The sequence below is a fragment of the Meles meles genome, chromosome 15 (genome assembly GCF_922984935.1).
Source record: "Meles meles chromosome 15, mMelMel3.1 paternal haplotype, whole genome shotgun sequence".
Classification (NCBI taxonomy): domain Eukaryota; kingdom Metazoa; phylum Chordata; class Mammalia; order Carnivora; family Mustelidae; genus Meles; species Meles meles.
In genome coordinates, this window is record NC_060080.1 from 71,522,169 (window position 1) to 71,544,176 (window position 22,008).

General features: G+C 38.0%; 2 protein-coding genes across 30 annotated transcripts in view; one reads left to right on the plus strand and one right to left on the minus strand.

The window, feature by feature from the left end:
- The window catches only part of NRXN1 (neurexin 1), a 1,247,328-nt gene that overhangs the window by 458,277 nt on the left and 767,043 nt on the right, over positions 1 to 22,008 (plus strand). The gene's annotated exons all lie outside the window — the stretch shown is intronic.
- LOC123925732 (ubiquitin carboxyl-terminal hydrolase isozyme L3-like) lies at positions 4,130 to 4,990 on the minus strand. The gene has a single exon (XM_045979189.1). The coding sequence runs from the start codon at positions 4,943 to 4,945 to the stop codon at positions 4,253 to 4,255; it is 693 nt and encodes a 230-aa protein (XP_045835145.1). The 5' UTR covers positions 4,946 to 4,990; the 3' UTR covers positions 4,130 to 4,252.

The following is a 22,008-nucleotide window of genomic DNA, read 5'->3' on the forward strand; positions in this document are numbered from 1 at the left end:
GCAGCAACCTCTTCGACCTCAGCTGCAGCAACATCTTCCTAGGAACAATGGCAAAAGCAAGGGAAGCAAGGGCAAAAATGAACTATTGGGATTTCATCAAGATCAAAAGCTTTTGCACAGCAAAGGAAACAGTTAACAAAACCAAAAGACAACTGACAGAATGGGAGAAGATATTTGCAAACGACATATCAGATAAAGGGCTAGTATCCAAAATCTATAAGGAACTTAGCAAACTCAACACCCAAAGAACAAACAATCCAATCAAGAAATGGGCAGAGGACATGAACAGACATTTCTTCAAAGAAGACATCCAGATGGCCAACAGACACATGAAAAAGTGCTCCACGTCACTCGGCATCAGGGAAATACAAATCAAAACCACAATGAGATATCACCTCACACCAGTCAGAATGGCTAAAATTAACAAGTCAGGAAATGACAGATGCTGGCGAGGATGTGGAGAAAGGGGAACCCTCCTCCACTGTTGGTGGGAATGCAAGCTGGTCCAACCACTCTGGAAAACAGCATGGAGGTTCCTCAAAATGTTGAAAATAGAACTACCCTATGACCCAGCAATTGCACTACTGGGTATTTACCCTAAAGATACAAACATAGTGATCCGAAGGGGCACGTGTACCCGAATGTTTATAGCAGCAATGTCTACAATAGCCAGACTATGGAAAGAACCTAGATGTCCATCAACAGATGAATGGATAAAGAAGAAGTGGTATATATACACAATGGAATACTATGCAGCCATCAAAAGAAATGAAATCTTGCCATTTGCGACGACGTGGATGGAACTAGAGCGTATCATGCTTAGTGAAATAAGTCAATCGGAGAAAGACAACTATCATATGATCTCCCTGATATGAGGACATGGAGAAGCAACATGGGGGGGTAGGGGGATAGGAGAAGAATAAATGAAACAAGATGGGATTGGGAGGGAGACAAACCATAAATGACTCTTAATCTCACAAAACAAACTGGGGGTTGCTGGGGGGAGGTGGGATTGGGAGAGGGGGAGCGGGCTATGGACATTGGGGAGGGGAGGCGAACCATAAGAGACTATGGACTCTGAAAAACAACCTGAGGGTTTTGAAGGGTCAGGGGTGGGAGGTTGGGGGAACAGGTGGTGGGTAATGGGGAGGGCACGTTTTGCATGGAGCAATGGGTGTTGTGCAAAAAGAATGAATACTGTTACGCTGAAAAAATAAATAAAATGGAAAAAAAAAAAAAGAAAAATCTGGATTCCAGAGCAATGGCTTTTCAATATAGAAAGAGGGGTTTGTTTGAAGAGTAAATAAAAAGGCATTAAATGAAGTCCTTTTTGGTTCTTTATTAAAGCATGAAAGAAGGATTAGTGCTTTTTTATTGTTGTTGAAAGGGAAAAGAGAAAGAAAAAAAAAACAAGAAAAAGTAAAGAGAGAAAAGAGAACTGTATCTTGCCCCAATGCTTGCTACTTTCCAATAGAAAAATATGGATAACCAGATCAGTCCATTTTACTATTTAGTCATAGTTTTTTGCTTCTTTTAAATTGGCCAAGACACCACACATCAAACAATACCAGTTTTGCAAACTTTCTATTTTACATCAAAATCTGACATGTTCCCCCAGCTTGCAAAGGACTTAAATTAATTTGACCTTTCCTGCTCTTCTGTTCCTTGCTTTGTTCTCCTGTCTCCCCATGTTCACTTGGTTGCACACTGTGAAATGGACAATAATTTTTGTTTAAGCATCATTTAAACCTTTGCATGAAGTCATACTATTGAGTACTGATTAGATAGGAAGATGAAAAAGCCAGAAGGGAAGGCAGGGAGGAAGAGATAGTGTGGTTCTACTTGTGTGCCTCATCTGCAGCCATTATGTCACAAAAGAAAAAGGACCCAAAATAAAAGAAGCAGGTGGAAAAGATAGTGATGACGGCTGGGTTCTAAATTGAAAGTGTTTCCAGCCAATCCAAAGTAGGATTCCAGCCATGAATCCTACACTATCCATGAGGCAGTAGGAGAGCAGGGAGGTCTAATCACGTGGTCAGCATATTAACTTGAAGTCCAAATGCTTGTACTATACTAACACTTTAAGTAGTTATATGTAGGTCAAGGTAAACCTGAAATTTTTCTGTATCATTGATGTATAAATTTAAAATTCTGCTTACTTACCTCTTCTCCAGATAGAAACAGGACCTCAGGAACTTCAGGAAGATAGATTGAGAGTGAGCCATAAGCTGCAGGGATTTAAATATGTGACTTAATTATATATGAGTAGGATACCAAACACATCAAAGAACAGTAATAAGAAGAGAATTAAAAAAAAAAAAAAAACACTGAGACACAAATGAGAGATGGTCAACATTACAAGCCATTAGGGAAATGCAAATTCAAACCACAATGAGGTTTCCCCACTGAGATGGCTGTGATCAAAAAGATAGATGGTAACAAGAACTGGTGGGGACAAAGAGAAATTGGAACCCTCATACATTGCTGGTTGTAATGTAAAACTTTGGAAAACTTTTTGGCAGTTTCTTAAAATGTTAAGCATAGATTTTACATATCACTCAAGGCTTCTAGGAATCTACCCAAGAGAAATGAAAATATGTCCACACAAAAACTTGTATATAGGTGTTCTTGCATAGCAGCATTATTCATCATAGCAGGAAGTAGAAACAACTTAAGTGTTTATCAATGGGTGGGTGGATAGGCAAAATGTAATATATCCATTCAGTGGAATACTATCGTATCCCATATACTACATAGTGCCACATGGACGAGCCTCAGGAACATTTTGCTAACTGAAGGAAGTCAGGCACAAAACCCACAGATTATATGACTCTGTATAACTGTCAAGAAAAGACAAATCCATAGTGACAAAGATTAGTGGTTGCCTGGATCTGCTTGAGAATGGCAACAAGGAGTGACTGCAGATGGGCACAAGATTTCCTTTTGGAGTAATGGAAATGTAAAATTAGATGTGGTGATGGTTTGTACAACACTGTAAATTTACCAAAGCTTATTGAATTGTACACTTAAAAAGAGTAAAATTATGATGCATAAAATATACCTCCAAAAATATGTTAGGCCTTTTTTAAAATATACAAATAAAACCATGAATATAGAAGCCTGAAGGTCAAAGAGGGGAACATTTCAAGGGAAGATAGGAGTGATGAAGGGTGTTGGTTGTAGAAGAGATGTGTGAAATAAAATAGAAATATAATGAGAAGTTAATATTGCCTCTCTGATTTTTACCAGGGAAGCCATTGTGCAGACAGCCCAGCCCACAACTTTCTGCAGGAAAGCTCTCCACGACTCCAGAGTGCAGTACCTTTCGTGCCGTGGAGTAGCTCATAAAGGCCTTACAAGAACCCGTTCATTTAAATAGGGTTCATTATACATGGAATGGTAGGGGTTGTTGTGTTTTCAGTGCAACTCTGAGTAGACTATTATTATGCAGTGCTTATTTTAACAGGAGTTGATTAGGACCAGAAAACTGTCCTTGTTTATCATAGCTCCAAAGCCCCAGTACAAATTGTACTAATCCTATCATTATGAGTGATGGAAAAAAGAAGGGGTGGGGTTGGGGAAGGCAGGGAAATGGAAGAGAACATGTTTTGTCAGCAAGTTCGCATTCTTTACTTTATAGAATTAGTTTTCCTTTAGAAAAGCTCCTAAGGATAAAGTCAATTTTTTTTTTTCCCCAACATGGTCAGAGGGCATTTTCACAGGAGAGAATTACTATATACATGCACAACATATAGATCACTGATTTTGAATAAATCGAAAATAAAATAGCCCGATAACAAAACTCTGCAAAATTACTTATTTTTACCATGATCTAATTCTAATTCCCAGGACTTTACAATGATTTGGGGTCATTATTATGGACATCAATTAGTTTCTTGCCAATTATTGAAAGAAGCCATAGTTAAAGAGCTATTTTGAGTGCCTGGTAATAAAGTTTACTGCAACCTAATTTATTAGATACCAGAAACCATAGAGAAATGGGTTCCTATTGTATAGTTTTCTGTCACTTAAAATTAATTCCAAAGTGTTGGCTAAAATGAATTTTCTATTACTTATTTTACTTTTTTTTCAATCTTCGCATATTCAGGATCTCTAAATTTTTTTTTAATTCACATAAAGTTTAATCAATCAAGTTAATGAAAATATCAAAATTTTTGAGTTAGTGTATGGCAGCAGACATTTAATTTTTGTTGCAAATAATACAGTATTTGGTGTTTCCGTCACTGACAAGCTATGCTGCAGAGAGAGCAATTGCATTGAATCTCAGTTCATCAGGGTCACGTTCCATAAACTTCTTGCAAACTTCTATGGCATCCTCTAATAAAGTTTCATCACCAGTTTCCCCATGGTTAATTGGAAATGGTTTCCGTTCATCTAATTCATAGAGATGCCCATCTACATGAACTAATGCAATAAAATGAAGATCTACTTTTTCATCTATACTTGGTGCCTCAGTCTGACCTTCATGGGCACTGGTCTCATGAGTGACTCGAATAGCGTCATAGTTCTCTAGGTATCTGGCTCGTTCTTCAGGACTCATTGACACAGACTCCTCGAGGAATTTTTTCAAGGTTGATCCAGATTCAAAGTGCATCTTGTCTTTATTGTTGGCAATAGCATGGATCAGTCCGATTGTTCCACAGGCATTGCTGATTGTTTGCTTCATGAAATATACTGATGATGTAACATCTTGTCCCTGAGATTTTATTTTTTCCTCCTCCTCTGTTCTGAATATTTCATACTTTTCTGTAATAGGGAAGAGAAGTAACACTGCACACACCGGTCTTGGTACCATGCTAAGGAGTTCAGGATCCATTCCATATACATCAACAAACTGCCAGTTAGGATGTAGACCTAATTGTTTGAGAAACTGGTTGGTGACCTCGGGATTGGCCTCCAGCGGCAGCCGGCGCTGACCCTCCATCGCCGCTCCGCCCGGCCCCTCTCCAGGTCTGACAGCAGCCGCCGTCGCAGCAGCCAGGATCTCTAAATTTTAAGTTAGAGAGTGCTAAAGAAGGCTTTGTACTTCTTGACTGACATTTTTGGTTTAAAAGTCAAAAGTTAATTAAGAACAGTGAGGGGGTTTTAAAATAGACTCTGAGATACCGTGTGTTTGTTGGTTTTAATAGCTTGTATTAGCAAGCATTTTATCACCCAAATTACAGTGAGGTACAAAGAAAAATCCTAGGTTTCATTGTCTGGCATTTGGAAAGGCGCCTATTTTTCTGCTCGTTTGGGCATGCATATAATGAGCGCACTGAGTGTTTGTTTTCCTGACCTCTGGAAGAGAAAAGCAACCTGACATTAAAGATGGGGGTAAAATACTAGGCTGACGCCCACAGGTTTATTGGTGTGTTTGCTGTCACGTTAATTGTTTGGAAGCGTTTTTCTTCAGTGCTTAAATTTCAAAGCAGGTTTTTATGAGGATCCACAGGAAGAAAGCATAGTACCGGAAAGTGAATCATCCTTCGAGAACTGTGTTGACATCTCCCCAGAAACAATGTGTTGTGTTATCACACAACGTCAGGAACCGTACCCTGCTTGCTCTGACTGAAATCCTATTCTGTCGTATATATAAAGGCAATGGCGAGGAGGTCTGGCATCGCAAAGCAGGGGCTGCACATTTGGGGATCTTTTCTTGTATTGGAACGACTTTTCCTAACTGCCTTACAATAGCATAAATAAAAGCAGTGTTCTCAGTAATTATTACCGCAGCAGACATTTATATTACATCTGCATACCCTGAGGGCAGGGCGCAATTGAGGCAGTTCTTCACATTCGTCAGGAGCAAGAGCGTTTCTGATCGGAATGGCCAAAACTGGGAGACAGAAACAGCTGGAGGAGAAATCGAAACACTACCCGTGTCCACTTTGTTTTAATCTGGGTTTAGACCACCTATAGCTGTTAGACAGTGACAGTGTAGGTGGCCACCTGCTTCATCTTTTCCCATTTTAGGGAAAGAGCAAGGGCAGCGATGGCATCTAAAACTCATGCCCATCCATCAAACAAATCAGCCCCTAAACACTGAAATCGGTATTCTGTGCCAGGAAGAGAGCTAGGGAGTCAGTATAACTTCCTAGCCCTGGAAGAGTTACCCGTCTAGTGTAAGAATTTTCAGACGGTAGCATATAAATCCATTTTACTCTGATTGCACTTGATCTTCCACAGGAATCAGGTAATGCAATATGTATCATTAGTCCCATTTGGCATGATTCCAAAGACATTCAGCTAAAGTCACAATGTCATTGGCAGAAACAGACCTCTCCTCCACCCCCAGCAAGGAGAGGCTGACACACAATAAAAAGCAAAACCCGTCAATCTATCAAGGGAAGGAATGAACAAATTTCTGTAAACAGAAGTTTAAAATTTGATTTTCCCATCTTAAAATCTAGACCCCCTTAGCTGTGCCTGCCTCCATGAAGTTGGAGGAGATGTGGAGTGTTCTCTGCAAGGAGAGAAAGGCAAACTGTAATCAGATTGTATTCAAATCTGTATTTGAATACACTTCTATTCTTCATCCTCTCTATAGGTTGATAAAGGAAACATAAAACCTTTCAGGCAAGAACGGGTGTTAAAAATTAAGCTGAATTCACTGCTGGGCACCCCTGGCCCAGCACACAGATCCTGGCATCTGAAGGGGTTCAGTTCAGATTAACCAAGGAAAATTCAGAAACTATGAGTTTTGAGGATTTGCTTGGATATATATTTATACAAGAGAGAGCAGCCCCCGCAAAGATGCTCTCAGAAACCAAATGCCACAGTGGCTTAAAAGGGTGAGGGGCAAAGACACTATAAGAGAATTGGATACGTGGGTTTAAGTAAGCCCTTGGGTTCTCAGTCCACCATGGCATGATGTGAGGGCAGGCTGATTGCTGAACCCATGTCCACTGGGGTTTTTTGTGACTCAGTTCATCCATTAATTCTCTTGATTAGGTACAAGTAGTATACTTGAATTATAGACCATAAAAGGTTGCAGTTTGTTTTTTTCTGCTATCTCTGGTGAATTCTAGGAGAAATGGTTGCTCAGGTGTCATCTTTGGAAACCTTGACCACTTGTTATCTTTCAGTTTTCATACCCTCCAAATAGAGGGTCACACAGAGGACAAGCCCAGGACAAACTATCTTTATCAGTGTGTAGCCAAAGTGAATTCCATTTGGTAGAGGAAGATGTTCACAGGTGCATTTTTATATATATTGCTTTAAATTTTGTCAACCCAGGTAAAAACACAACTCAGAAATAGATCTACTAAGGGATTTTCCCTGACAAAAGCACGATAGAAAATACTTTCTACTAATGATTTCATCTGTAGCTTCTCAGCATTCCAACTGTTAGACACTGTTAAAAAAAAAAAAAAAAAGCAGTGTTGTGTGGAAGAGAAAAGGGTCTCTGTGGGAGGTTTTGTATTATGTCATTGTTGGCAATTGAGTCTCTATAGAACCCAATATGGCATGGGATCTTTTGGGCTTGACTTGTAAAAGGGAGCTATTTATGTAGAATAATTCATTCACATGTCAAAATCAGTCTAAATTAAGAATTTAATATTATTAACTTTTCCCTGGTTATAAAAAAAAAGCATTCATTATTGAAAAACATGAAAGAGACAGAAAGGTTTAAAGCAAAAAAAAACAAAAAACAAAAAAAAACCACCACACACACACTTTTATAAAACATAGAAATGGTAACATTCTGGTGTATTTCCTTCCAGAAATGGGTTTATCTGTGTCTGTGTGTGTATCATACTTATGCATTTATATAATATAATAATCATACAATTTCTAATACAATTTGTATGTCCAAGTTTATCTTGTTATTTATGTGGAAAGTATTGTTTTCCTTCATCATTAGAATATGAAAGTATGATTATTAATGGTGGCAAAATATTCCTTCCTAATGTTTCATAAATTAACACTTTCTCAATAATTGAATATTTTAATTATTTACAATTTTTCTGAAATTAGGGCTGTAATTAACATCTACTATACAGATTTTTTTTATCATATTCCTAATTTTTTTTCCCTTGGCTATATTATTTAAAAACGGAATTATTAGGACAAGGTTAGAACTTTTCCTTGAGTCTTGAAGCAACTTGCCAACTTACATTACCTACAGATTTTACCACTTTGTATCTCTATTAGAGTACTCAGCACTGGTCATATTACACCTAGCAGTGTTGAATATTGTAAGTTAAACACAAAAATATTCCTGTTTTGGAGTGCCTGGGTGACTCAGTTGGTTAAAGCCTCTGCCTTCTGCTCAGGTCATGATCTCAGGATCCTGGGATCGAGCCCCGCATGGGGCTCTCTGCTCAGCAGGGAGCCTGCTCCCTCCCCACCCCCCCACACCCGCCTGCCTCTCTGCCTACTTGTGATCTCTCTCTCTCTGTGTCAAGTAAATAAATAAAAGTATTTTTTAATTCCTGTTTTATTTCTCCTTTCATTTCTTTGAATGCCTATAAAGTTGCATAATTTTTCATAAGTTTACTGGTTATTTAATTCCTGGTTTATTTATTCATGTTCTTTATCAGTTTTTCTTTGGAAGACCAAGGAATTTCTCTGAATTGGTTTTCATAATCACAGATATTTTATACCTTACACGTGTATTAAACACCTAGAACAAGAACTACAAGGCCCTCAATACTGGTTAATAAATGAAATAATTTATATATTTTTTTCTTTGGCCATCTGTCTTTAAGTTTCTACTTTTTTCTACTTCAGGACAATCTTCAGAGAATGACCTAAGCAAACGTGTGTAAAGTAGAGAAGTGTTTGAGAGATATGATTTGTTTGGCAGGTAATTATTTGATTGATAGAACCTCCTAGCACACAGAGATAATATAGAAAAATATTAAAACAGGACTCCCAAATTGAATAATGTTCTCACAAAGAGTGTAATGCTTGACCTTGAATTGGTCTTTATATCCACTTTAGAAACTCACTTTTGAGAAAAATACTCCAAATTCCCATCTGTAGTCTTTCTACTTTCCTGTTCTCTCCTGCCTTCTTCCACCTCTTTACCTCAGGAATCATATGTGATCAGGGGGAAACTGTAATAAAGGGTATAAGTAATAGAAAAGATCAGGGAGGGATGGCTAACTGAGGAAAAATCCTGGTAGTGGGACTTGATGTGATTTTGGAAGTATGTGCTTAGTGAGATAAGTCAGAGAAAAAAGAGAAAATGAAAGTAAAGAGTCAGAAACAATTATGGCACTTCCGGAACCATAGGAAAAGTGAGTTTTTCATAGGTGAGTAAGTTAAACCTATTTGTGTCACTAGTGTGAAAATAGATTGATGAGGTTTGGCTTTCTTCTCTTTTCTCAGGGAAAGATCTCAGATCTGCAGCCAAAGAGCTGATTCTCCTCAGTATGGGCTCTCATATCACAGTGTGCTTATGAAATCTGGAAAACCATCTAAGGAATTTCAAACTTTCTGAATACAAAATGCCTTTTCCCATCAGCTAGAAGTCATTCTTGTCACTAAACAAATGAGCCATTTTCAGAGCACTTCCTGCTTCTACTTGTTATTGCCACAGCATCTGGCAGGGAGAGTTCTTCTGTGTGCAGAAAAGTTCTGGAAAGTTCCAAGGACTACAGATTCAGCATGCAAAGAAAATCTATCACCAGAATGCTGCATTCTACCTGTTTTGTCCTGATTCTTTTCTAGTATATCTTCATTCTCATAGTTTCTAAAATTTGTTAACATCTTTCTGGCCTCAGAACTTTCTAGGTGTCACTAGAGGTACCTAGAATGTTCCTCGCCCTTCCCACCTGATTTAACCCTTACTCTTTTTTTCAGGTTCCAGTAACTAAATAAAATCTTTTTTAAAAAGATACTATAGAATGACTATAACTAAGCAGCCTGTTTCCGGCACAGAAACAGATAAACAGGTATATGGAGAAGAATAGAGTCTCACAGTGGATCAAGTACATATGGAGTTTAATATGTGATGTGTACTGTTAAAAACTGTGAGGCAAGGATGTAATAGTTAATAGATAGTATTGGAATAACTGATAATGCATGTGGGGAAAAAGTAGAATAAGGTTCCTCTCACATACCATCTGTGTAAGTAAATAATAAAGGCATTGCAATATTATAGAAAAATTAGAAGAAAAGAGAGGGCGATATCTTTATAATTTGGGGGTTAGGGAATGTTCTATTAATCAAGAAATGAAAAGAGTTTGCCATGAAGTAAAACTCTAATGGATTGATTTTATAGTATTAAAAACAAAAATTTTATACAGGATAACTGGGTGACATTTTTGGCCAGACTCTATGCTAATAATTTTATAAGTATCAACTCCTTACCTCTAGGTAAATATTTCCCCACATTTTAGAGAGAAGGGATTGGAGAATTATAATGTTTGGGCATAATCACAAAGCTGATAAATGATGGAGTGGTAATTTGTCTGTTGTAGTTATCCAGCCTGAGCTCTTAACCACATCACCAGGATCAAAGTGAAGAGAAAATGTATTCACTACTCAGACACACACAAAAAAAAACAACAAAAAAACCTCACCATTGGCAATGACATGGATGGAGCTAGACAATATCACACTAAGAGAAATAAGTCAATCAGAGACAGACAATTAGCATATGATCTCACTCATATGTGGAATTTAAGAAACAAAACAGAGGATCATAGGGGAAGAGAGGGAAAAATAAAACAAGATGAAATCAGAGGGAGACAGAACATAGAGATTCTTAATCACAGGAAACAAACTGAGGGTTGCTGGAGGGGAGGGGGTGAGAGGTTGGGGTAACTGGGTGGTGGACATTAAGTAGGGCATGTGATATAATAAGCACATACATATGACTGATGATCACTTAACTCTACCTCTGAAACTAATAATACACTATATGTTAATTAATTGAATTTAAATTTTAAAAAAATTAAAAAATAAAACCCATAAATAAATAAATTTTGAAAAAGAAAATGTATTCAGGCACTATAATCATTTGCATTTAAATTTGTTCTATAAGAAAGTTAGCGTCCACATAGGATATTCTTTAAAGAGTACCTTGCAGTGTTATTGCTTACATGGTCACTATCTTAGTTTTAAAGAATCTAAAGGCTCTTCCTAATAGTCTTTAGTCATGTTTAATACAATGCAATCGACTATATTTCATAGTTAAATAGAATATAACCATGCCTCACTTCCTTGGATCATTAGACCAATATCCTCCCTAGCACACAGTGTAAAGTAAAGCTTCTTTACATGATGACTTTTTCCTCACAAATGTTTGTCTATTTGATAGGAAATAAGAATTAAAATATCTAGTGATGGACGATCCATCTGTTCTGCCTGCCCACCTTGCCACGAACTAAACCTGAATAGTAATTTCTAAATGTTAACTCTTCTTTTTACATTGCAGTTGTTATCTTCATTTAGGTGGACTGTGTCATTCAAAACTATAATAATCATAACAAAAATTGGAGATGCAGTTGGTGTCCCTAAATTCACACCAATCAGTAATTTACCATTCCTTCTTAGATGGATATTCCTGATCAAAATGTTAGAAACGTCTCCTCCCTCTATAGAGGACTTTTACACTTCAGCCTGAGCCAAACTTTCTCATTTTGTTTGTCATGCCTCCTTAGTTCCAGTCAAATTTTATTAATTGTTTGATTTCTCAGCTCAAAACCTTCACTCGTCTTCATCTCTTCACTTGTGGTGGTGCCTTTTCCCTAAATTACCTACATTTCAAATCAGTCATCCTTCAAGATGTTATCCAACCAAGTTTTACCTTCTTTATGAAATATATCTCAACACTTTGAAAGTAACCTCTTCTTTTGAATTTCCATTGCTTTTTATATGACTTGTATCTTCTTTGCAATGTGAATGTCATAAAATGGAACTCTTATCCACCATTGTTTTCTTCACAGTAACTAATGTAGTGCCTCTCACAGAATAGGTCTTTAATATGTTCCTTTAATTAATGATTTCATTAATTCCTTAGTGCTTCCCTGGTTTATTTTCAAATAACACATTCTAAAACGATGCTTAAGATGTAAGGCTCTGTGAGATTAAGAGTCATTTATGGTTTGTCTCCCTCCCAATCCCATCTTGTTTCATTTATTCTTCTCCTACCCCCCTACCCCCCCATGTTGCTTCTCCATGTCCTCATATCAGGGAGATCATATGATAGTTGTCTTTCTCCGATTGACTTGCTGGGGGGAGGTGGGATTGGGAGAGGGGGAGCGGGCTATGGACATTGGGGAGGGGAGGCGAACCATAAGAGACTATGGACTCTGAAAAACAACCTGAGGGTTTTGAAGGGTCAGGGGTGGGAGGTTGGGGGAACAGGTGGTGGGTAATGGGGAGGGCACGTTTTGCATGGAGCACTGGGTGTTGTGCAAAAAGAATGAATACTGTTACGCTGAAAAAATAAATAAAATGGAAAAAAAAAAAAAGATGTAAGGCTCTGAAATGGATCAGTTTAAAAAAAAAAAAAAACAACCCCTCACCTTGAAGTTTTTTTAACTATTTAGCCATTTATATATGTATATACAGATCTTGATTCATGACAGCATTTCTTTGAGAATCTTTCAGATTGCATATATATATATATATATATATATATGGGGGGTGCTGATGTAGAGGGAATAGGGTTTTCGGAGAGAACAGACAGCATCCAGAAGGGGACATGCAGATGTAGGGACTCTGGCAGTAGCTGTCAGGGAGGGATGTCTCCACAGGAAACACCCGCAGCAGTATCCAAAAGCACTTTAAAAGCTCAGAGTGGCTATTCTGCTGAATAACTGAATATCCACAGAGCCAAGGTCCATGACCTTGAGCACAGCAGATCTTTTCTGCTGAATATGATCTTATTCCAAGTGAAGTCAAATTATTCTTCCCAGTTGCCAAGAAAACCTCAAAGCTTTCAAACCACTTTGCCCTAAGAGATACCTCAAATTTGCTAAGGCAGCCCACAGGACGAGAGGACCACAGAATGCTCTTGAATTGCTTGGACGCTTAAAACTTTCCATTTTGTACTGAATTCTGATGTAACTAGGTTGCACGCCAAGTATAAAAAGGACTTTGACCAGAAGTAGGAAACACTGAAGGGCTGCTTCTGTGCCTTCGTTGAATCTTAGCTAGAAGAAGAATAAAGGATTTGTTTCAGTGAAGAGAATCACGGGCGTGCCTGAGCCAGGAACATTCCATCTTGAGCCATCTGCCCAGTCTTCCATTTTGTGTCCTTTCTGCATTCAAGTAGCATGCTTTTTAATTAACCAAACAAGCAACTGCAAATGAGAGAAAAGGGGGAATTTGTCTTCATGTGAAGGAAACACAAGCCAAAATTTATTAAAGGCTTTAGTGAGGAGGCTTTTAGTCAGCATTTGACTTGGTGAAAATCCTGAGCTGACTGTTCATTAAGTCGCAGCAGCAGGGCAAGCAAAAACCAGTCCTTTGTGCATTTGTCTATTAGAAGAAGGAAGAAGAACTTGCACACTGAAGATTTCAGCTTGTGGTGTGCAGATGTGTCGACTTGTTAGACAGAGATGGGCCTGTCAAGGAGAGCTTGCTGATGGATGGTGTCGGCGCTTCTCCTTAGCTATTTCAGGGACAGCTTTCATTCTGCGTCTTTCTCTCTCTGTTTTATCCCAGGACTCCCTTCCATGCCTTTCTCTTTAGAGTAGACTGTCCTTGTTTTTAATGTCCCTAGTGAGATATTTAGCTTCCATATTCTCTTCATTGGCTTCAGGTTTTATTCTGACCAGCAGATAGAGAGCATGATTCAGGACAGGCTTCTAAGGATTTGGAACATCTGCCCTCTTTCAATGCTTATAGTAGGTTTTGTCAGAAACACTTAAATCTTACATAGTTTAATAACGAGTGTTCTGGAATTTGGCTGCATTTTTAACTTAAAAAAAATGAAAACAACAATTCAGCCAATTTTTTAAAAATATTTTGGGGCAAATGTGATTGAGTTGGTAGCAAGATACAATTCTACAATGCTTCTTAAGTGACGTTTCCTTCACAAGGATACGCAATTTCACATCAGCATAGGTTTTAGTTTCCCATACTACCTGAATGTGTAGAGTATTTATTCATGTGGTATTGGCCCTTAAAAGAAAATGGACTTTAAATCAGATGCTTCCAAAGGTCAATCTCATAATGTTCTTGACTGGGAGAGAGGAAATGCTATTGTGTTCCCACTTTATAAGCTAAAATATGCTGACTACTTATTAATTACTTAAACAATATGCAAATATACAACAATACTGTGTACAGATGGTCACAACTAAAGTGTAAATTATAGCTTAAAGAGCTGCAAGACTTTGGCACATATTATAACTAAATTAGGAGAGTTACAGAGACACTATTATTGCCCATTAAATGCCTAGGTCATATTTCTCTTAGCCCTTATTTCTCTACCGTATCTGTACATTAGAATCACCTAGAAAATTTCTGAAAATCTCTATGCCTATGCCAGCAACATTGAACCAGTTAAATGAGTTTTGAGGCTGGGAACAGGGACCCAGGCATCCAATATTTTTCAAGGCTCTTAATGGTGATTTTATGATAATGCCAAGTTGAGGACCACTATGAATATGAAACATTTTATTATATCACCTCAGCCTGATATACCTCATGAGCCAATAATTAGATTCTTGTCAGTATGCTTATATGGTTCCAATTTATGGGTTTTTTTTATTGTAAAATGATTTACAATAAATAAAAAATAGATTTTTTTCCACATCATGGGCAATACTACCAATTTAAAATAAAATGCACTGTCCATTTTTAAATAGGAGTATTTGAACATTTGAGCCAAAGCCTTTCATTGTAATACTATATATCAAAAGAGACTGCAAACTTCAAAGGTTGGTGTTGACAAGCTTAGTGCAAATATGATGGAGTAGTTAAGATAATTACTTCACTTTTAAATTGGAAGCTGAGAAAAATAATAGTAGTATTGTTTGGTGATATGAAAGCTATAAAACTTTAATTCTGTGTATTTTCTCTAGGAGTTATAAAAACTAGGTATCTAAGAAAGCGATTAAATTAGGATTGTATGTCACGGTGCGGAAAAAAAAAAAACAGACTGGCCTATATTCTCAAAATGAATTTTCTTTTCTCTGAAACTGTGAAGGTGTCCATTTAAACCTATCCAAAATAGCATTAGAAATGCCACAGAATGTAGTAGAAGGAACTCAGGATTCAGTCCAGGGATTCAAATTCTAGTAGGAAGCTAAACAGTTTTTGCCAAGTCTTTTAAGTTCGCTGGGCCTTACTTAGTTATTCTGTTTGTAAAATGCAGAGGCTGAATGAAATCAGTGTTTTTCAAAGGCAAATGGTGAACCATTATGAGATTATGACATCAATTTAGAGAAATTCTTATTTCTATAAAACATAGAAGAGTACATTGCAGGTAGCAAAGTTAGTATATTGTACGTGAATCCTGGGTACTTGGGAAGAAATTTTTGAAAGACCTTGAATTAGAAGATCTCTATAATTTTACAGCTTTATAAATTGTTCATGGGAAAGGCATGCAGTACAGGGAATGGAGGTAGAGACAACTTCCTTCAAGCATGGGATATAAAATACACCACATATTCTTGTTGTATAGTATCAAGGCAAATAAACTTTAGAAAGAAAAGACTTGTTCTAACAGGATATTTGGTTCACTCACTAGTAGAAAATGCAGGAAAAAAAAAAAAACATTTACAGCCTGTGAATGTGGAAATGTGTCCCATCCTTGAGATCAGAGAATGGTCACTGTAAGAAGTGAATGGATGCATTGTGAATTATAACTACGGTTTCAAGAGGTGGTATTATTCAGTCTGGCCAGAATGTTCTCTTACCAAATTATTTTCGTTCTAAAAATGAGAATGTGCTTTGATTTTTGGTTGTTTCGTTTGTATTTTGTCTCACAGTTTGTGCTCACTGTTTGTTGGGAAATGAGAAGCTAGAGAAGTAAGGGAGGTCCAGAGTTTTACAAAAAAATATTGAGTTTCAAGTTACATTGTATACTGGAAGTAACTAGAAAGTAAATCCTAATAAAGTGTTAAGGAACACCAATCCAGTCCTATCAAAGTAAGACTTATGGGGATGGGTGCAAGAAATGCTTTTCTTCCCTGGGTAGCTCAGTCAGTTAAGCATCTGCCTTTGACTCTGATCATGATCTGGGGTCCTGGGATCAAGTCTGCATCAGGCTCCTAAGTCTGCTTCTCTCTCTATCTCTCCCTCTGCCTTGTCCCCTGCAAGGGCTCTCTCTTTCTCTCTCTCAAATAAATAAATAAAATCTTTTTTAAAAAAGAACTATGCTTTTTTAAAAGTTTTCACAGATGGGTCTGATGACCAGCCCTGTATGGGATCAACTGGTGTAGAAACCCAGCTTCTCATCCCAAAGTTGACTATCCCTAGCTATAGGCACTAGAGAAAATCTCATAACCTTTATAGGTCTCCCTCTTTCAACTCCAAAGTTTATAACTTTTTTTTTTTTTTTTTTTTTGGAGGGGATAGAGTTTGGAAAGGGGGAAAGAGAGTAAGAGAGAGAGGAGGGGCAGAGGGAGAGGGAAAGAGAGAATCTTCAGCAGGCTACAAACCCAGTGCAGAGCCTAATGCCGGGCTTGATCTCACAACCCTGAGATCATGACTTGAGTTGAAATCGAGAGTTGGATGCTTAACCAGCTGAGTCACCCAGGCTCCTCTAAAGTTTACAATTCTGCGATACACTGAGATTTCTGATGAAGTTTCAGAGTGCAAATAAAGTTAGTCACAAATCAGCCAATGTCCACTTTTTTTTTCCTAACTTTGGACTTGAAGACCTAAGTTTATATCGAAGGTGAAATGAAAAAGGAAATTGTAATAATTATTCACCTCCTAAGAAAGACATTCTTTTCTTTTAACCGAAGTGTATAGTTTACAAATAATGTTATCTTCATTTCAGGTATATAATGTAGTGATTCAATTTCTTTATACATTATGTTATGCTCACCATAATTTTAGCTACCATCTGTCACCATATAACAGTTATACTACTATTAACTGTATTTACTATGCTATACCCTCACTGCCAGTGAGTCATTCATTTCATAGCTGGACGCCTGTGTCTCCCACTCTGGAAGGGTGCTCTTTTAATATTAGGTTACAAGACCAACTGGTTGATAATGTCAAGTGCTAATGGATGAGTCTTCTCACAATGTCCATGTTTTATAACCTGGCCATTCCTCCCCTCTGATCATAATTCTGATATGGAGCAAAGACTTCTGACCAACACAAGCTGAACTAATCACAGTTAATCCCCTTTGGAGAGTTTAGAACTTGAAAGGAGTTACTTTGAGTCTGAGTTTCACTGTTGTTGAGTTATATATCTGATACCATCCCAGGAACTGTGCTGTGAGGAGCTTGTATCTTCCCTGTGCTCCTTCTTTTCCAAAACTTTGTGGTTCAATGATTCCTTTATTCTGTGAGCTACTTCCAAAATCTCTCTGCTAAATTCTGTGTGTTTGCATTTAGGCTAGAACTCTGCTGGTGTTGGGAAGAGAATAAAGTCCTAAGAAATTCATTGTACTTAATGAACTAACTTCTCTCCTATATATCTAGAAAGATGCTAGTTTTATAGCATCGTTGTGAGAATTGAGAAAATAGTATTCAAATCAGATGAAGAAACTGGGGTAAGAAGTGTTGAACTAAACAGTGTAGATTTACGGTGTTTTCAACACAGATATGATAGATGGGATGAGGAGAGTTTATGGAAGAATCAGTATATAGTTAATAATATTAATTCTATAATCATATTACAAATCCTCATTTTTAAGAAATCTGAAACTATGGTGTGATAGCATGTCTACAGTCATTCTACTGAAGAAAACTCATACTCGGTTACATTTACTTATCCAGGTTTATGTAGCTCTGACCACAAAATGGGGAACTGAACCCAGGGCTCCTAACTCCAAATTAAGGGCTCTATCCATAAAATAAATAAATAAATAAATAACACTAGTTATTATTGATTCTTCAATACTTTTCTTCAAGACGTATGCATACTCCTAAATTAATTCATATAAACTTGTAGTAAGTCATATAAACTTTCTCTTAAAATATTTTATTTTTCCAGGGATTGAACTCATATGGAAAAGTACCTTAAACTTTGGGGGGAATTATCAAACACATTCTTTTAACACCCCAGCTTACATAGGACTAGAAAATCTGTTGAAGTTGTTCTTTTTCTGAGCTAAGGAAGAAAAGTGATCAGAATAGAAAGTTTATTTCTGATAGTGTGAATAGAACACCTTCCTGTGACCCTTTGTTTTTCTAAATTTTTTAGTCCTTACAGAATAAGAAGACAACTAGCTCTAGGAGCCCAAAGAGACCGAGGTTGCTATAGAAAGTTCCTTTTAAAAGCAGCAGCCATCAAAAATCTTTAAAGACATTTTAACTCTAGCATGTTGCCTGATGCTGACAGCAGGAAAGCAATAGAGTTTGGCACAGAGTTGGGGCTCAGTAAATGTTTATTGAATGAATCATTGAAACAGTGACTCAATAAATCAAGAATGTTACAGAACCACAGGATTTTAGAATTGAGAGAAACACTGGAGAGCACTTAGTCCAGCTCTGTGACTTTGCCAGGAAGGAAAATGAGGTGTGTGGAAGCTAAGGAGGAGGCTAGGGAAAGACAGCTGAAAAGTGGCCAAGTGGAAACCAGTGTACCAGGTCTCCTGATTCTTACCCCAATGTGCTTCCCTGAAAGAATGAAAAATAAAAATAACTAAAAATCACGAACATCACATGAGATCATTTTGCAAGTCATCTAGGTACAAACCTGATTAAAAGGGTAAACCATCAACAGACATTTTTTTCTTCCTTTACCCCATTTGTATTATTTCCATCTCTTTCTTATTCCATGAACCTTAACTAACCAAAATTTTCCTGGAATTAGATTGTGAGGCATAATGATACTCTGGTTAATAAAAGAACTGGTAAACAGCTGATTTTTTTAACAGCCAGACAGTCTTTTGAAATGTAGTAGTTACTTTATTTTTTTAAGATTTTATTTTTATTTATGAGAGAGAGAGGTGGGGAAAAGGAGCAGAGGGATAGAGACAAGCAGACACTGAGCTGAGCTGGGAACCTGATGAGGGCTCCATCTCATGACCCTGAGATCATGACCTGAGCTGAAACCAAGAGTCAAATGTTTAACTGACTGAGCAACCTAGGTGCCCCTGTTGTAGTTACTTTAAAAATAATGTTAATAGTAATTAACATATGATTCCCCACCATATGCCAGGTATGACTGTGTATACAATTGCATGTTCAAGAGATATCTTCCTCATAGAATTATTGACTAGAGCCCCCGAGACAAAAAATATATAAGTAATCTCCACTGTAAAGTGAACCTCTAAACACTGGCCAGTTGTCTCCCTCAGCATTTACTACAACACAGCAAAACTGACCCGCTCACCACTCCTAACACACTGTCCACCTCCCACCTTACCTGTCCACCCAAGCATTAAGGGATGGGGCAGATAGGTGAAAAAAGAGTCACGAGGTTATAGGTACTCTGAAAATGTGCAGTTCAAGGAGAAGTATGCTCCCTTTGTCCAGCCTAACTGGGGGAAGAGACTACTATAGAATTATGTATAGAACCTGATTATGCAAAAAAGGGAAGGTTAGTATTCTACATTCCTGATGCATGGCAGTGTATGCTTCAAACTTGCTGATCTGCCCTGTGCCTTTCTGAGGAGGGAAGAAGGGAACTGGCAAGGTAGAAAGAGTTCACAAAGAGAGTATAGCCTATGCTCTCAGCATTTGGTTTAGCCAAGATACCTAAGATTTTGTGTCTCAAACAGACACTCCATGTAGGCTGGGGCTTGAGCCATCTGGCCAGGATTACTCCCAAGAAGGCCACTTGCTGGGCCAGAGGACTGATCTCTCACTCTAGCTCTAGCTTTATCTCTGTCTCTGTGTCTCTCTTCTTCCCCCTTTTCTCCCTCCCTCTCCTCTTGTTCATGCTCTCTCCCTAGCTCTCTCTCTCTCTGCCTTTCTTAATACTTCGAAAATGCAAGAAGGACAAAGTCTTTTTTTTTTAAGATTTTATTTATTTATTGACAGACAGAGATTACAAGTAGGCAGAGAGGCAGACAGAGAGAGGGGGAAGCAGGCTCCCTGCTGAGCAGAGATCCCGATGCGGGACTCAATCCCAGGACCCTGAGATTATGACCTGAGCTGAAGGCAGAGGCTTAACCCACTGAGCCACCCAGGTACCCCAAGAAGGACAAAGTCTCAAGGCAGAAGATAAGAAGATGCCTAGCACCATACCACATCCCTTCTCCCTTCTCCCTCTTCCCTTCTCCCTCCTTGAGATGAGGGTTGAAATTTACATCAACTTTTTGGTTAAAATTATAAATTAGCCTGAATTTTTGATAACCAAGAGTGACCAGAAATTCAGTGATTCTGGCCAAGATAATAAGAGATGGAGAAAAAAAAAGTGACTGTTTTTGCATAAATACTTAAATACTCTCTTTCATGTTTATGTATGCCGTAGGTTGTGACTCTTTAATAAACTCATGATACATACATTATATTTTTTAATCCTCACAACTACCCTATCAGATAGGTCCTCCATTTACTGATGAGAAAACATTTTATTGCTTCCATTTACTGATAAGAGAATGAGATTTTAAGGTGATCAGTTATTTATCCAAGTATTCACAGTGTGAGAGTAGAATTCAAACCCCAGTGAGTATGATTCCATAGCCCATGTCCCTATGGTCCAAAATATCATAAATGTTGGTCTCATTACTACCACTTCCATCTACACCCATAGTCCAATCTCCATACAGAAACCAGACAAATCTTTTTTAGAACATACATACCAGATCATACCACTCCTCAGACTACAATACTCCAGTGGTTTCCCATTGTACACGGAATAAAATCTGAAAGTTTGATGAAGATCAAGAATGCCCTACATGACCTAGCCCCAGATCCCATCTCATTCCATGTCACCCCTTGTTTCACTATACTCGGTGCTCACTGAATTTTTCTCCATTTCTGAAATTAACCAAGTTCTTCCCCCACACCCCCTTTCAGGAAGTTGCCCTTTTGAGTTTTTTGTGCTTGGAATATTCTTTGCCCAGATATCCCCAAGGGGCTTCCCCAAGCTCCCAAGAGCTAAAACTCAGGTCTTAGTTTCAGCGTCATCTGCTGAGAGAGCTCCCTGGCCGCCTACATGGGTCACCCTGCCATCTTGCTCTCGCTGGGGTCTCTTGTGTGTTCAGTGTCACTTGTTCAGGGTTTCTCTCCTCCTCCCTCATTAGATGAAAGTGGAAACCTTGGAAATCCTGATGTATTTCTTATACTTAGAATAGTGCCTCCAAATTGTGGGCCCCATATATGTAATTATGAAATGAATGATGCCTGAATAGATAATAATCTCCCTATTGATTCCATTTGCAGTACCAGACATTTTACGTGTGTGACTTTTGGGTTCAGTATTACTGTCTTAAGATCAAAGACACGCCGTGAGTTACAGGTATCCCTTCCCTTCCCCCTTATACAAAGAATGCTACCCTGCCATCCAAGTGTTTCTGGTTTGTACTGATCTTAGTGTATGCTGACTAACTACTTTGAATTAATTTTATAACAAGTTAGCAGTTTATCTTAAAATACACACATACACAATGAAGTAAAACAAATCAAAAACCTTAGCCAACCCTCCTCAGAAGCAGAGTTACATAAGTACCTCCCTTCTCATCCCAGCTTCATTCCTCATTACACGCACCACATGTTTATTTACTCCCATCTCTACTTAAGACGGTGGGGATGCCAAGACAAGACACAGTCCTTTCTTTTAAGGAATTGTCATTCTGGTTTTAAATATAGTAGGCTGTATTTAGTAGTTAAAATTTCCCTCATTGATGGATATTGTTGACTTTAAAATGTTCCAAGTTCACTCAACTGCAGAAAGTAGAAATGTGACAGCAGAGGCCCATTCGTTTTCATTGAGTGGGATCACATCTACAATAAATGACAGTT